Source organism: Manacus candei, unplaced genomic scaffold (genome assembly GCF_025592945.1).
Source record: "Manacus candei isolate 608988 ecotype Guabito, Panama unplaced genomic scaffold, ASM2559294v1 h1tg000002l, whole genome shotgun sequence".
Lineage (NCBI taxonomy): Eukaryota > Metazoa > Chordata > Aves > Passeriformes > Pipridae > Manacus > Manacus candei.
In genome coordinates this window covers 191,980-208,347 of record NW_026138050.1, presented here as the reverse complement: position 1 = coordinate 208,347, position 16,368 = coordinate 191,980, and the positions used below count along the sequence as shown (strand labels likewise).

The following is a 16,368-nucleotide window of genomic DNA, read 5'->3' as shown; positions in this document are numbered from 1 at the left end:
CAAAAACCAACAACCTCTTGCTGAAGCATGGAGAAAGAACCAGGACGGGTAAATGGAAAGGTGATGCTGCAGCCACTTCATTTTTGTAGATGTTTCTAATAACTCCTTGTGAAGAGCGTATGTTAGGTCACTGTCCTGTGTGCCTGTGTCCCTCAGAAACAGCCTGTGTCTGGGCACTGCCAGTGCTCTGCCTCTGTCTGCAAGGGTCCTGTTGTACTCTTTCCCAGTTGTTCTGACTGTGGCAATATTCCCTCCCTTACTGAACACAGCTGCTCATGACTTGGCCTTATGTCAAGACAAACTGTTCTGCATCTAAAGAAGGGACAAAACTCAAGCCACAGTGCCAGGTGGAAGTGTTCCAACTCCAGCCCTAGGTCAGAGACCTTACACGTGCTGCATGGATTTTTCACCTGCCTGAGGTGCTACAGCAGGTGTCAGTCCCATTGCGTAGCTCAAACTGTACAAATAAGGAACACCTGCTGAGAAAGGCTTCTTTGAAGAGTCCACCTGCATAGATCAGCTTGCAGGACTGACTAAAACACTTGCATCTTTCATCCCCAAAACATGTACTGAAAGTCCCAACCCAAGAATATGGAGAACTACAAACACAAAACAGCCTCCAAGACAGCTGTGCAGGCATTACTGTGAAGGAGAACAGGAAGGTCAACAATAGTTTTATTATAAGATTCTTAGAACTTCAGAAAATAAGTACACTGGCCACTGTTACTAATGAATACAACACAGTCTAGCTGTTCTGCCAGAGTGAGTGAAAACAGCTGTCACTGACAGCAAGTTCTACTGGCATCATCTAGGGCTGAGAACGGAGCTCTATGGTGACTGGGAGGTCATCCGACTCATACCTGTAAAGAAAATGAAGGTTAATGGATGACACACACACAACAAGGATAATATTGTATAGCCTCCTGATTTTTAAAATGCTTTGTATATTCCTGTGTTGCCGTTCACAATGTCCAGTTCACCTAGAGAAATAGGGCGTTCCAAAGAGATTCTTAAAAGCTCAGTATTTCCAGAAGTTTTAGTGCCATGGGTTGTGTGTGTCCCCTATTCCCTGCCACCTCCCCACCTTAAGGTAGTTATAAACAACATGCAGGGTCTGCTGTGCCCCTGTGGCACAGTCCAGGCACTGTGAGGGCTTGGTGTTGCCTGTGTGTGGTTTAATGTCTCAAACGTACAGCTGAAGCCAGAAATAACTGATAGTTACAGCTGTAAATAATACAGGTACTGCCACTAAATGTCACAGCTCATTTTCTAGTATTATTACACTCTGGTTTTTTAAAAATAGATTGCTTGGTACCTGGGATGTCACAAGACCAGAATTCATTACACTTCGGACAACGGGGTTCAGTCTGAGCTTTGAAGTACTTTCTGACACAAGGTAAATGCATTCCAATTCCACAGGATTCACAGACTTGGCTCTGAAATCCAGGAGTGATGATTAAAAAAAATCTGTCCTTCAATTTAAGAGGAAGTTGTTACAAAGGGCAGCAGATATGCAAAGCAGTATTCCAGAGATGGTTCCCACAGTATGGGTGGTAGATACTCAACAGTCAAAGGTGGTAAATAATAAAAGGAGGTGTTCTTCTGGAAACTAGGAAATAGTATTTCCATATATGGACAAAATATAGCTTGAAAGACAACAATTTCAGTGCGATAAGGGAGACCAATTGGGAAACATGGAATCGTGTTAGTTGGGCAGATCAGAAGACGCAGGCTCACAGAGCAAGAGAATGCAGCAGCTTTGGAATAGAAATCCAGGCTGTAAACACTTATACAAGACTAAACTGGTAGCATCCCAGTTATCACAACCCAGTGTTCTAGCATGCTCTATATAGCCACATGTTCCTTCTGAGGTCCAAACACAAGAAATTACTGAGCCAAACCCCAGGAACCCCAAGAATGAACGTGTGTCACGTGAAGACTGTTGTCACTGCTAAACCTGTTTCAACAACAGAGGCTCATCTCTAGCCTGCTGGTTTGGAAAGCCAGACAGCACAGCCACGTTCGTCATTGGGTGAGTGCACTTTCCCCAAGTTTATACTTGGAGACACTGCTCCAAGACAATTTTTTGCTAAAGACAGAAGATAAAATGCCTACAAAGAAAAATAATGCTTTTTCTTTTTAATTATACATAAGCATCATGAAAAGATTACAAGACCAGGATTTTTTTAATGCACACCTAATACTCAAAGGGAAGTATCACAAACCTCAGCTATGACCATGTGATAAACAGACGTTACCTGGACTGCGAGGCTGCGACAGATGTTACATTTCCTTGCCACGTCCTGGTAGTTGCTGAGAATGTACTGTTCCATTTCAATTATGCAACGAGTATGCAGAGTATATTCTCCATTTTTCTAAGGAAACATATCAGGATGAGGAATTTCTTTTAATTCCTTTGACCTTTTTTGACTTTGCTAACCCCCTGCTAGCAAGCGTTTGACAGCCACTTTTTTCTGCCATCGTGAAACTAACATGCTGGTACTGGTACAATGCAAAGCTAAAACACTTTTGAAGTAGCAGAACTCCTTTGTTTTGCGGAGCAGAATAAAGGCTCCACATCTTTAACTAGTCCTTGGGAAGTACAGATGAGCAAGCATGCTCTCCTTAACAGTTTTGAGTTTTGGGACCCTCCATTCGCACATTAGAGAAAATTCACCCAGCTTTCAACAAAATCTAGGTGTTTACTGCTTGAGGTATCTTTGGAAATCTCTGCTAAATCACTTTAACATATAAGTGACTGTGTGGCAGCAGGTTGGAGATCTATGATGCAATGACTCCAGCAGAGAAGGACTGAGGTCTCATTTGGCCAGCAACTGCAGTGTTCACACAGTGAGCCCATCTCAACTGCTCCCTCATGAATTAAAGGAGATGTGACCATGTGCACAGTGGCCCATGCATTCCTGGTACAGGAGTTTTCAACATGTTTGGCCTCGCCACTTTTCAGGAAATTCCAAATGTAACTAACAGCACTGATCACCCTGGAGAGCTTTCCCCAGCTCCCATTCCTGGTTGAAGGATGTCTCTGTGTGACTGGGCAGGGCAGGACACACGAACCCACCTGGCTCAGGTACAAGAAACTGAAACCATTTAGTCCTGTATAGACCTACCCAAGGACTTTTTCCTTGTAAGTCTACTTCCTTTTCTGCAAAAATCACCAGAGCAGCAATAAGCACAGGCCCCCTAAAACCATTTTTGCCATCATTCATCAAAGAATAGCTCCAGTTTCACCCATCATATCCATAAGAACATGGTAGCTGGACCTACTGAAATAGGAACACTTGAAAGCAGTTACCTCAGAGAGCCACTTATCCTCCACAAAAACTTTCAGCACTTGTTCTGCTTCCTTTTTCTTCATTTTCTTTGTCTTAAGCTTGTCAGCCAAGTTTAAAATATCTGTAGATGAGGCAAAGCCATTTTCTGATAAAATGATTAGGTCCATCTACAAAAAGAAACACTACTAAGTATAAAAAACCCTGCAGACACACCTTACAGTAATGTACTGACGTGCAGGGTTTTTAGCATCCATACATGTGAGAGATACTACAGAATATGGCTTGAACCAGAACTGTAAAACAAAGGCAAAAAGCTGAAACATTGTCCCCTTGACAGTTTTGATGTTTGCCAAGAAAACATTTCCAGAAATAGAAGTGTACGTGCTGCCTAAATGAAGCTGCATTCAGAGACCCCTCAGCACACTCAGCAGTGACAGATCTGTTTTCTTTTTATCTGCTCAACTAAGTTTTCCACTCTGGAGTCACTAGGACTTCTGAGCCTACTTGGCATCTGAAGGCTGTACAGTATCACCAATCTTCACAGAACCTCACTGGAAACATTCCTGCTGCTTGTTAGCACAGAGCAGCCCACAGAGTCCATGTCAGCAGTGACATGGGCCACGACAACACACCCTCTGCAGAGCTGACCTGGCTGTGTGGGGGAGGGCAGGGAAACCTCTGGGTCCTATCCATGGAGATTAGACTTCTGCAGCTGTCACAGAACAGTCAATACACCTCTCTTTCCAGTTCATACAGAATATGTAATGAGTGTGCAAAAAAAACATCTAGTGGCTGGAGAAATTAAGTCCTCAAAGTCCAAGACACTGTGAGAACAATTCAGTAAAACACCTAAGATACACAGCTATGATCACAATTCACATTAATGGTTGTTGATAAGAAATTAAATATCAAATGTCCTTGACTCTTGGCCCAATAGTTCTATTTGGAACTTTAAAAAATCTCAAGTGTGTGTTTTCTTGTTTGAAAAGCAGCATTCTGACTAGTTTATTAATACAGAATTAATTGGCTAAGCAGTAACAAATGTCTATATTCAAATCAAAAAAAAAATGTTATTAGCATTAAAATCTACTGTATATTACTAAACTACTGAAGCCAGTGAAAAATTCAGCAATCACAACTGAAAATCTTGAAGAAAGGTGTCAGTGTAACTTTAGCATGTGTGTGTTGAGTCCCTAACCTCAAGGAGCACTTCCCTGGTGCTGATTTTGCCTTACCCATAACTGACTTCCAGCAGGGAATCATTACTTACATGTACTTCCATCCCTGCCAATCCCATTCAATCTGGGATAAACTTAGGTAAAATGGCAACTAGTTCCTGAACCGCATCTCCATTCATTTCCATTTCCATTCATCTTAAGGTGATACCTTCCCAAATAATGTGATTTACTAAATGATAACTGACATACTTACTGTTTTTCTGAACAACTCTAATTCAATTTCCGTATAGTCAGATGCCATTTTAGTTATTTCAGTTTCTGCCAAATTCACCTAAAAAAAGAAATAACCTGAAATCAAAGTGCCATTGTAGTTTTACACCAGAAACTGTAAAAGGTCCTCTGAGGTAAAGAATACATCAACTTACAATTAACAGAAATGTCATTTCTTTAAGGGGCATGAAAGAGACTGATCCTTGAAGTGCACTCGATGGTACTCCAGTCCTTTATTTACAACCCTTGATCTTCCAGCCACATGTTCTCTAGAGCTGCCTCTGCCCAGGCCAAGCCCTTCAACAACCCAAACCCCCCAAAGTAACACAGAGGCTGCAGCAGAGCTGACATGTCAAACCAGGCACAGTGCTGGACAGCAGCACGAACTATGTTATCAGTCACCTTTTTTTCCACTCTGAAAAACAATTGCTGATCTGGAGAAACTTCTTACAGGCCACTCCTCAGCAACCCCTTTGTGCTAGGTTGATTTTTGAGTAGGAGAAAAAGAAAACTGATGTTGGAGGGCTCTGTTTTCTAGTTTAAAAATCTGTCTCAAGAAATAAAGTCTCCTGTGGAAAAGGAATCTCACTTCAGCACTTAAGCAACGTTTATGTTAAATAACTCCAACACTGCTGTGGTCCTTGCTGCCATGTCCTATCCCACAAACCAGGGCTGTGGCAATTTATCCTCCCCCTTCCCTGTCCTACCAGCAGTTCCTGCAGCTGCTGCTGGCCCCACACAAACACAGCACCTACACAAGCACAGCTGGCCCCACACAAACACAGCAGGTACCTACTACAGCATAATGTGCTCTCCCATCCTCTTCTGACATTCCTTTCCGGACCTGCATAAACAAAGGCTGCAGGTGCCTGTTAATAGTGCTGATGAAATCGTCCAGTTTATCGTGCGCGTAGTAAACTGAAAATAAATAAGAAAAAGCACATACAGAGAAAAGTCAAACAACTACACACCAGGCAGATTTTTTCTGTGAAACGTTTTTTCCCAGGTAAAAGCACTAAAACTCCATGAGGCAAATTCAAACAGGGCTGTTCTATTCAGCAGATGTATCATTTTCTTGTGCTGCTGTCTCCTGGCCTTCAGAGACGCTCAGCTCCTTGGAAGTCAGTTGAGAGAGAGTTCAGACATTCTGCCTTGCTGTAGGGAACCCACAACACTAATCCAGTAATTACAGTGACTTGAACTAAGCTGAATTTAAAATAAAACACGACTAGGAAAAATTACTGTTCAGAATAGAAAAATACACTGGCTTGCTTCCCTTTACACGCACGTGATTCCTTGTTTCTGTGCGTTCTGTTTCACAAATTAATGGCAGGTAAGTGATCAAGTTACATATCAAAACAAATTCTAGTATTGTAGAAACATGGGTAGTATCTTGTGTCGTGTTCTACAAACAAATACTAGCAGCATTTCTATCACAGACATAATCAAGATGGCCTTTGGAGTTGTTCTGTGGAGGTGCATGCGATGGCTCTTGCCTGCACTGCACCAGCACAACTCTCAGGTCCATCCAAAACAAGATTTTGTCAGTGGCAGAACCCCTGTTGCCTTCATCAGGCTAGGGTTTAAAGACCAGGGTTAAGAAACAGCTCGTAACTTTAGATTCATGTCTCAAAAATACAACCAGCTGTCACTAAATTATCCCTGTTCTCAGTCACAGGAGTCACTTGCGTGTAACGGCATCGGGCAGGAACAATAATAAAGTACAATATTTAAATATAATTTTGCCACCTGGCTGGCCCCTGTCAACAGGAAACACTGCACACGGCACAATCAGGGAGTGTTAGTAACAGATCTGAAAGCGGGTAAAAGATGAAAGCTAACAGAATATTCTTTTGTTCAACAGCTCGAATATTTTAATGTGAGATAAGTGGTTGCTCCAGTAGATCTTCTGTGAAAAAAAGGGATATAAACTCTCGATAAAAAATGAACAGGAGTCAGACCACACCAAAAGCTGCACTTCGCAATTTTAGCATCTAAGAAGGTGGCCAAGTTACAGTTCCTGGCTCAGGAGGCCTAAAAATAGACTACTTCATCCTGACCTAATGCCTATGGATAAGTAGATACAAATCCACAGTAAACCAGAAGAGTCCCTGCAGAGTGGGTAGCACGGTGACAAGACACAGGGACACTCCTAAGCCTGGCAGAAGTACAGCTTCCAGGACTAGGAACGGGCAATACAGTGCACGTGAGATGGGACAAAGCACAGCCATCCACCAGGAAACCTCATGTCATCCTCACTGAAACATTTCTGCAACATTCGCTTCTCCCACAGCACCGGATAGAAATAACTGAAGTGCATTTACTTAAAAGCATTCACTATAGTTAAGTACTATCAGCATCAAAAATTATTTTTTAAAACTCATATGTATAATCTATAAAAAACAATTCTGATAAAAAAAAGTGGTATATATGAATCTGATCTGATTAGAAGTTAGTTTACTCACTACTGTGTTACTTTATCTTTCAGGAAAGAGAGAGGACACACACATCATTACAATTTTTTAACTTTTTTTAGCTGGCGTGTGTCTTTCAGAAATCCAATTATTTGTAAGCTGCACCAGGAGAAAAAAACCACTTCTTCCATCTCCAAGACAAACACACCTTTATCAGTTTCACAGCAGTGGTGGTGTAATTTCCTGGCCTCTGATCCTTCTGTTATCCCCTTAGACATCAGAACCTGCAAGAACCGCCGATGAGCATCAGTCATCTGAGCCGCCATCGCAGTGTCCCACCAGGCTTCACGTGCTGCAGGAGGTGTAAGATGGAATTAATGCACATGTTCATACAAATTAAGAATACACAGTCCAAGCATATATAAGGTTTCAATTAAACTCTCTTACATTGAATGAGGGCAAAAGAGCAGATCCCCAGATCGTCCTCAGAATGCAGATGGTGACCAGCTCTGAGGTTCCGGAAGGCTGCAAAAGATTAAGTCCAACTTAATCTTTTAGCTACAGAATAGAACAAGGTAGGCATTGTGCTACTGTCACCAAAAAGCAGGAATCAAGCTCCTTAACACCATGGTAGCACTAAGCAGCAGGCACTGCTTTATTGCAGCGCTGGACACACCGGGCAGTGACTCCTGCCTGAGGTGCACGCTTGGCTCAAGATGATACAATATTGAGTCTGTGTAGTCTCACAGGGTCTTCTAGTTGGGTCTTTGGGCACCTGGTGGTCGTTGAGCCTCTGAACTTTGATCTTCTAAATATGGTGCTGTTTTCATCGAAGCTGCACAGTTTGCTACCGAACAAACTGGATTGGGCCAGTTTGACTTGTTACAAATGTGGTTACAGAGCTCCCAACGTTCCACTCACCGCTACCTCCTCGTCACCCGCTTATAAACTCTCATACCCCCAAAGCTGAAAATAAATGTTGTGTGACAAACTCAACACCGTGCGCGGTTCCGTGTGGGATGTGTCCCGTGTGGGATGTATCGTGTGTGGGGTGCGGTTCCGTGTGGGATGTATCGTGTGGGGGGTGCGGTTCCGTGTGGGATGTGTCCTGTGTGGGATGTATCGTGTGTGGGGTGCGGTTCCGTGTGGGATGTGGTTCTGTGTCGGCCGCTCCTGCTCCCCACACAGCCTGGTTAGAGCAAAGTCGATCAGGTGACTTCGAACAGCAAATCCTCCTCTCGCGTCCCGAAGAACCCCAGAACCAACGAAAGGCAGCTCAGGAAATTCCCTGACCACTGCACCGACCGCCTCTGGCCGAGCGCCGGCCCCGCCGTTTCGCCGCCCGCTCGGCCCCGGGTCTGCCACAGCCCACGGAGGCAACGGCCCGAGAGACCGCCCGCCCCAGAGGCCGCCCGCCCCAGAGACCGCCCGCCCCAGAGGTCGCCCGCCCCAGAGGTCGCCCGCCGCCCCCCACCCTCGGCCCCGCCGGGACCCGCCGAGGAACCACCTCCCCCGGCCGCTCCCCCGCACCTGCCCCTGCTCGACAGCTCGGCGATCTCCGCGTGCGCCTGCCATCGATGGCCCCGCCCCGATCAGTCCCCGCCCCGATCAGTCCCCGCCCCGATCAGTCCCCGCCCCCCTCCCTTGCCGGCCCCTCCCTTTTCGGTCCCGCCCCTATCATGCCCGTCCCCGGTCGGGCCCCGCCCCTGATCAGGCCCCGCCCCGGACGCGCCTCGCGGGGGCGGTTCGGGCCGTGCCGGGGCCGGGATCGGCCCGGGCTGGAGCGGGGCCGTGTGCGGGGCCGGGATCGGCCCGGGCTGGAGCGGGGCCGTGTGCGGGGCCGGGATCGCCCCGGGCTGGAGCGGGGCCGTGTGCGGGGCCGGGATCGCCCCGGGCTGGAGCGGGGCCTGGCGCGGGGACCGGACAGGGCAAGGTACGTCTGGCGCCCGAACCGGCTCCTTCTCGTTATCTGCGTCTGGCGCGCCCTTTGTGTGGTCTGTGTTTTCCTCCGCGCAGGGGCTGGGAAGGAAAGGCGAGCTCTCCGTGCTCCCCCGGAGCTCCGCAGGGTCCCTTGGTCGGGAGGGGGTCCCGGGGCCCCTCCCGGGTGGGCAACTCCGTTCCAAGCCCACGGGCAGGTGCGCTTCTCCTTCCTCGACGCCGTTTAACTCGGGCGCTCCTTTTGCGATGCTCTGGCCAGAACTGGTGTAACTCCCCGAAATGCCCTTCCCGCCGGACGTGCTGCGGGACAGCCCCGCCCGCCCCGGGCTGCGCTCCCGGCCGTGCCCAGCCCCGCAGAGCTCCGGGCATTGCGCGCCGGACGGGGGTTCTTTTCAAGTATTGATACGGAATCTATTGGTGAACCTTTTGCTTTGCCATGTATCGCTTGTCTCGTTTTAGTCTGCGGTTACAGCCAGTGCTTTAAACTAAAAGAGTAAGACTTCTGTTTTAAAAAGAGACAGTTTTAAAAAGCTATACATTTGCAGCACAGCAACGGTGCATTGAGCAGCCTTGCGTATAATATCTGACTTCTGTGGTTTGGACAGGAGTTACTCATTGAGCATAACAGTTTTGCAGATTATGCCTGTTGATGAAATGTGACCCTAATTTCCTTAGAAGACCAGAAGTTAGTACTGGTTTTTTGATAGTAAATGAAATAATTTTAATCAGATCGTATTTTTTTCAAGAAATAGAAACGATAAAGTGATTAAAGCATGTAACTTGTGCCAGTAATCACACAGACCTGCTTCTAGCCCCGACAGAGATTTCTTTCCTAGATTTGGGGAAGTCACCTATGTCTTTACAACTTACTTTCCTTACATATATCGGGTTTATTAGGTTTACTACAATTTTAGTATGCTTTATATGTATTACATACTTTTTTAAGATTGGTATTTCATATATATATAATGAAAAACCCAGAATGTAACAGGCAGAAAAACTATGGACATTTTAAAATTTTCTCCCTTTGCAGTTTCATTGGAGCTCTAATTTTCATCCCCGTGTGCGGATCTGTTTGCCCATGGGGAGATGGTTTTGCTCTGCCATCTGTTCATTTGGACGTGCTTACGTGGTCCAGGATTTTCTGCCAAAGTTTTAAGAGTTCCTTGGAACTCTGTCATGCTACAGGATTGCTTAACAGTGGAAAACAAATACTTCCTCTCTTGAGAACTCCAGGAAAAAGGAAAAAGAAGAATTTTTTTATGCTGGAGCTGTTTGGTTTTTTTCCTGAGCAGCAGCAAAGGCGCCTGTCTATGCTCAGTCACATTTCATCTCTTCCCAGAATGTGAAGAACTCAGCTCTTGAATAATAGTCTTCTCAAGCATTTATAAGAAATTTATCTTTCTGATATGTCTTTTATTGCTAGATGACTAGTAACTGCCCGAGAGGTTTTGACACTCGGAAGAGTGTTTCCATTCTGATCTTCTATTTTCACTAACAGTGTCCTTATCCGTTACTTCTAAGATGGAAATTTTCTACGTTAACTCTTAGAAGCTAGTTTTAGAGAGTGGTCAGTCATGCACGTGGGAATGGGAGAAATCATGGCTGGGCTTTGCGAACGAAGATTTGGGAAGGGCTCTACCCACATTTGCTACAAGCACACTGGTGGCTAAAGAGGCCAATGCGAGATAGACAAGTCCGGTTGCAAAAGGCACAGCAAAAGGACTCCTTGGACAGTATTGGCAAGACACGATTCTTTCTGTGTTGTCTTTTCTCCTCAGGGGTGATCCTGTGTGCGTTCTCAAAAGCATCAGCAGCATTATAGGTGGTGTGTCTCCAGGCCTCCCGATTGGAGGCCAGAGTAGACCAATGATGAAGATCAATATGGCCAAGGCTGAGGTGTTGTTTCAGGGAGTCCTTGTATCTGCCCACATGTGTCCTGACAGAAGGTCGCTATGTTCTCCCTATGCTAATAGCTAACGATTTTATACGGCAGCAGAGTTTCTGATCCCTCACCAGTTTCTTTCCTCTTGTGTGCTGGTGGGACTTGCCTTTTCAGACATGTGAAGGGGTGGTTCTGTGGCTGGGGCAGAGGGTATCCAACCACCATCCACAAATACCTTCCAGTGATCTGTGCTACTTCAGAATCTGACAAAGCTTCTGTAGAATGTCCAACACGTCTCTCCTGCTGACAGAGATCTTAGGAATTCTCTCCTCTTTACTCTGTCACACCGAGAGAATCATGATGCTCTGAAATAAACACTAATGTGCCACCTGGGAACTTTACGGGTATAAACAGAGCAGCTGTAGCTGGCTGGCAGCAAGAACACTGTGTCCTGATGTGGAGGTTAGAAAATTCTAAGAGGATGAGAGGAAGGGACCAAAAAGTTGTGTGTTAACAATGTGCTGCTGAACAAATTTTATCCCTCTTTATACAGAATGCAAAGCCAAAAGCATATTAGTTAGCATGACTTCACCTACAAATATACCAAAATTTTAAATGCCTCACGTCCATTTGTAGTGATATGAGAGCTGGTAGCCATATTTTATGCAGAATACAGACTTCCACTAAGTGGCTGCGTTGCATCAGCAAAGAAATCTTGGGGAGACATGCTTTTTTTTTAAAGTCTGAAGTTAATTATTTCACCCGTTTTCAGTTTACCTGAATAAATGGCTTTGCTATGCTTACGGAATTCTAATAAGTAAAAGCTGCATAATTTTCCTTCTCCCAAGTTTAACTGGTTATACCATGATTGGGTATGTGCTTTATAACCTCTAATTATTTACCGGTTTAATGAATCTGCATTCTGTTGGAGCAATGCTCAGAGTTCTTTGCTAAAATTTTTTTCAAGAGGGTAATATCCATATTATCAACCTACAGGTGACAGGACTTGAGGAAAACATTTTAGTCAATAAACCAGGCACTTCATTCTTAAATTCTTTCAGTTATCTGAGTGGAATCATAGGGCTTTGGTGACAGTGTCACTGATTTTGGTCTAGTGCTTATGCTTTTAATACCTCACATGCTAGCAGCTTTCCTTTTCTAGTAGCTGAAGAGAGTAGGTCCACTGCCAATGTCAGTCTTGTATCCTCTGTCATTAAAACTCAGCAGAAAAGTCTTCTAGCTCATTTGTATTCTCCTTATTCTTCTATGTGTCTTGTTGTTCATGAGTGCATTTTAGGTGCAGGGTGTGGGAATTAGGCACAGCAGGGAATCTGAATCCCAACATCTAGCAGAGTGGTAGGAAATGCTACATACACCCTTACCTTAACTAGCACAGGGATGTAAGCTCATAATAATGTTTGCTGTTGGCAGAACTGCATCACAGCTTTTCCTGCTGAACCTGACCAGTGTCAATGATGGCAAGACTCGTAAGTGCTGCACCATATACCCTTTGGATCTTTTTCTTTTCATATGCAACAAATGAAGGTATGTTTGTCAATATTTTAGATTATTATACTGAAGTTTTCATTGACAGCATTTTTCCATGACCAGTAGGCAATGCTATTACCACTAATTAAGTACTATAAAATTTGTAACTTCAAATGTCATAAATAGCCTTATACTAGAATAAATTCTTAGATTTTATTCTTTGCATTGAACTTTTCCATAGGGTCTAGAAAAATTAGAAATTTGCAGAAAGGAGAAACACGTTTGGAAAGTCATTTCCTTCTGCATTATGTGATCTGCACTGGACACCTCTGAGATGGGCTCGGTTAGAGCATGGTGCTAATAATAATGAGGTTGTGGGTTCCATCCCTGTATGGGCCATTCACTTAAGAGTTGGACTCGATGATCCTTTTGGGTCCCTTCCAACTCAGAATATTCTGTGAAATCTGTAATGCCTATGGGAGGCTTTTGCTGCCTGGCCTCCTTCCCCCGGTGCAGGAGGCCTGAGCTTCTCTCTGGTGTGAAGCACAGGCAGGTAAAATGCTAAAGGAACACTGAAGTAACTCCTAAAGAAATTCCTAAATTCTCTATGCCACCGTGTAGTTGCCTGGATTTGAACAGATTTGGCAGGCCCTGGCTGTGACTTGAACCTGCGCAGGGGTGGAGGAAGAACAGGATCTGGAGTGTCCCGGCTGCGCTGTTGGACTGGCAGGAGGTGTTGAGCCCAAGTGCTGCTGGTTCCATAAGGGTTATTTTGTCAAGTTCAACTAGCAGAGGCTGAATATAACCATGTTTTTTCCTTGCATCTTTTATGATATTTGATTATAAATACAATTTAGATGTATAAAGTCATGGTTTTCAGTAATGCATTTTTATTCTCTGGAAAATGAATTGTACATTTTGCTTGCTGTAATTTGTTTTACTATTTCTGCAGTGTCTACAGTTTCTTAGGTCTTGTTTTGTTTTATAAAGCAAATCAAAATAGTAAAAAGACAGTTTAAAATAGCCTGTCTCTAAAAAAATGAAGATTTATTAACTACTGTCTTATGTACTATGAAATAGTGCAGTTGAATTAAGGAGAAGTATCAAGGTTTGAGAGAGTGCATTGGCTGGCTTATCTGATCTGGGTAATCCCATATTTTCTATAAATGATCTTTATCAAAGTTTAATTTTACAGTGTTTTCTTTGGGTTTGTTTGCCTTGTTAGCTACTTGTTTTAAGTTTCTTCAGCATGGTGTACTATTTGACGATTAGACAAGAAATTCAGTATTTCAGTTCCCTATTTTAACAACACTAACTCAAAATAAATTCTGTACTGTATGTAGTTTCAAAAGGAAAGTCTCAAATAGCTGAGGTTTAAAAAAAAATATGGTGTACCGGAGATGGAAAAGCGAGAAGGTCATGGGAAAAGAGTAGAGAATATAATTTAGAGTTCTGAAAAGACATGAGGACACTGAAAGGCAAGATAAAGTAAAACTGTTAATCATCGTAGCTTAACACAGCAGGAAGAACTTCATTTAATTGAAGTATTCTTCAAAGCATAAGATCATTAACACATTGAAAAATAATGTTCATCTTTAAAGGGCTTAAAATGTTAGTACTTCTGGCAAAAGTACATTTTAAGGTGGAAGAAATCTACCAATAAAATTACAAATGGCAGCAAAATATAAACAACACCAACAGGATAATGATTCTTTTAAAATCAAAAAGCAGCGTAACTGCTAAAGTGTTGCAGAAGTTTAACTTGCTGCTTTTCTGATGATTCTTGGGGGTTTTGGAAGAATCAGGGACCATGCAGAACAAAAGGGAACCTAACATGGTACTGCCATCCAGAGAGGACATAACAGCGATAGTTCATACCTACAAGATAAATATGTTACCTTAGTAACTAAACCAAAACATTTCCTAAATATTTGAACACTAATGAAACCATGCCTGCAGTCAGTTCTAGGTTTATAAACAGTCAATGTACCAGACAACTTAGATTATAAGTTTTACAGGTCCCATTGTGTTGTGTGTCATGTCCACTAAAAAGCAGCTGACCATCACATTTTACATTTTCAGATGGTGTACTGTCTCAGAGTATGCAGAAGTTGTATCAGAAAAAATAACACAAGTGGACTACAGAAAAGTAGAAATGTAGGGGAGATAAAATTAAATTAGGTACTTTCAACAAAATTTTTTGCTTGGGAGGAATAATCTGAAACTTAGGTACCAATTAGAAAGAATAAGCGCATGAAGCAGCAGTGGCTGAAGGACAAGGACCTTGCAGGATGTGAATTGTTGTCAACTGAATTAAGCATTTGCAGTGTAAATGACAAGCACGGAGAGTTTCAGAAACTATCAGAAAAATTTCAATTAATAGGATTCTAAAAACCAATCAAAGCTATTTTTAATTTCTTATAGGAAACTGAGATGTAAAGTAGGAAAGTAGGATTTATATTTGCACAGCTTGTGCAAAAAAAGGGAGGTATTATTATTTACCAGTAAAAGAGAAGTCAAACATCAGAAACGGCAAGTAATTGTCTGGGATGATAAAAGTATTAGCTATTTCTGACTGCTTCACTGAGAAATGATCACACTCCAGGACCAGAGTTGGCAGACTGTTAGTCCAAATAACAGCATGACCTTACTGTCACATAGCTCCTCCTCTTCTGTTCCATGTCTCACTCATATGGAGTGCATTGAAATAATAGAAAGTGAGGCTGGAAGGGATACTGAGGATTGTGTATTTTTTACTTAAATACTGACAGTGAAAGAGATTATAAGTTTGAACATGGAGAGTGCAGAGACTTTTGGCTTTCCTGTACCCCCCCCCAGTGCCTGGCATATTGTGACTGAGTCTCTCCTGGGCTCTGAATGCTCATAACAATTGCAAGTAGAAGACAGAACAGGAAATACTGTGTGAAATGAAGAAAAGTGTATACTAGAAGAAAGTCAGTGGCAGGAAGATCATCTAGGCATTGGAGAGCTGCTCTGGGGAAGCAAAAGGCATGCATTTGGGAAGCTTAGAACCATTATAGGTAAAACATGAGTCATGCCTGTAGACAGTGATCCTAGTCTTGACTGTTAATTATCTGCATTTTGGTATTTGAACCTTTTGTATTTAATAGGTGGGATTATGTGGTTTCGTAATTAAATGCCGATATGTTTTACATAAAACTATTGGAATTGGATTTTCTGTGCTTGGAAGTCTGTGTCGGATGAGTTGTGCCTTTTTATTTCAATATTACTATTGCAGACTCTTCCTCTCCAAGATCATAGACATTGTCTCCAGAAAGGTGGAGACAGTTGGTGACGTGCCCCTCTTGCCATTTACCTAGACTCAAAAGATAACAATGCTTTCAATTAATTTACAGGGGGTTGGTAGCTCTATTTAAATGAAAAAGTTATTGTTTCTGCTTAGTCCAGTTTATTCTTCTGATTCTCTTGCTTCTCATTGTGTGCTGCTTCTCCCTAGTTATGACTGCAGGACACATAAAGGAATTTGCATGCTTCACTGACTTTGACAAAGAGCTGGTTTGTCACTGGAAGGTACCAGCACAAACTAACTGTTCCAAAGAATTCCTGCTCTGCTACGGCAAGAACATTTCTTCTGTGTCGTAAGTGCTTCATAAGATGTTACACTGCCATTGTTGGAGCTTCGTATATCCTATAGTCACTGTTGGCTTTAAATCCCTCCCTCTACCGTGGGTGTCTGGGACAAAATGTAATTCAGATTATTCTTCTTGACAGGAGTAAAATGGGTTGCTACAATTAACAGCACACTCTGTTCAGTGGCCTAATCTTCCATAGAACTCTCCATTTTCTTAGTACAGAGGAGGGATCCTACTGGTAGGAGTGTTAGGGCTCTTATAAGTTAACAAAAACCTTCATTTCATGCA

General features: G+C 43.3%; 2 protein-coding genes across 5 annotated transcripts in view; one reads left to right on the top strand and one right to left on the bottom strand.

The window, feature by feature from the left end:
- Positions 1-639: 639 nt before the first annotated feature.
- Positions 640-8,771, bottom strand: NSMCE1 (NSE1 homolog, SMC5-SMC6 complex component). The gene is made up of 9 exons (XM_051791316.1): positions 8,686-8,771; positions 7,603-7,680; positions 7,364-7,507; positions 5,538-5,659; positions 4,725-4,802; positions 3,314-3,460; positions 2,259-2,375; positions 1,316-1,436; positions 640-860 (listed from the first exon to the last, which is right to left on the bottom strand). The coding sequence occupies exons 3-9, from the start codon at positions 7,479-7,481 to the stop codon at positions 829-831; spliced, it is 735 nt and encodes a 244-aa protein (XP_051647276.1). The 5' UTR covers positions 7,482-7,507; positions 7,603-7,680; positions 8,686-8,771; the 3' UTR covers positions 640-828.
- A 142-nt stretch (positions 8,772-8,913) lies between these two features.
- Positions 8,914-16,368, top strand: part of IL21R (interleukin 21 receptor) — a 38,578-nt gene continuing 31,123 nt past the window's right edge. For 3 of the 4 annotated variants that reach the window (XM_051784685.1, XM_051784607.1, XM_051784519.1), the window contains exons 1-3: positions 8,916-9,088; positions 12,410-12,523; positions 15,945-16,086. In XM_051784685.1, the coding sequence (XP_051640645.1) occupies positions 12,451-12,523; positions 15,945-16,086 (215 nt within the window). In that variant the 5' untranslated portion in view covers positions 8,916-9,088; positions 12,410-12,450. Of the gene's footprint in view, positions 9,089-12,409; positions 12,524-15,944; positions 16,087-16,368 lie in introns of all 4 variants that reach the window. The other variant, XM_051784768.1, reaches the window with a different exon arrangement.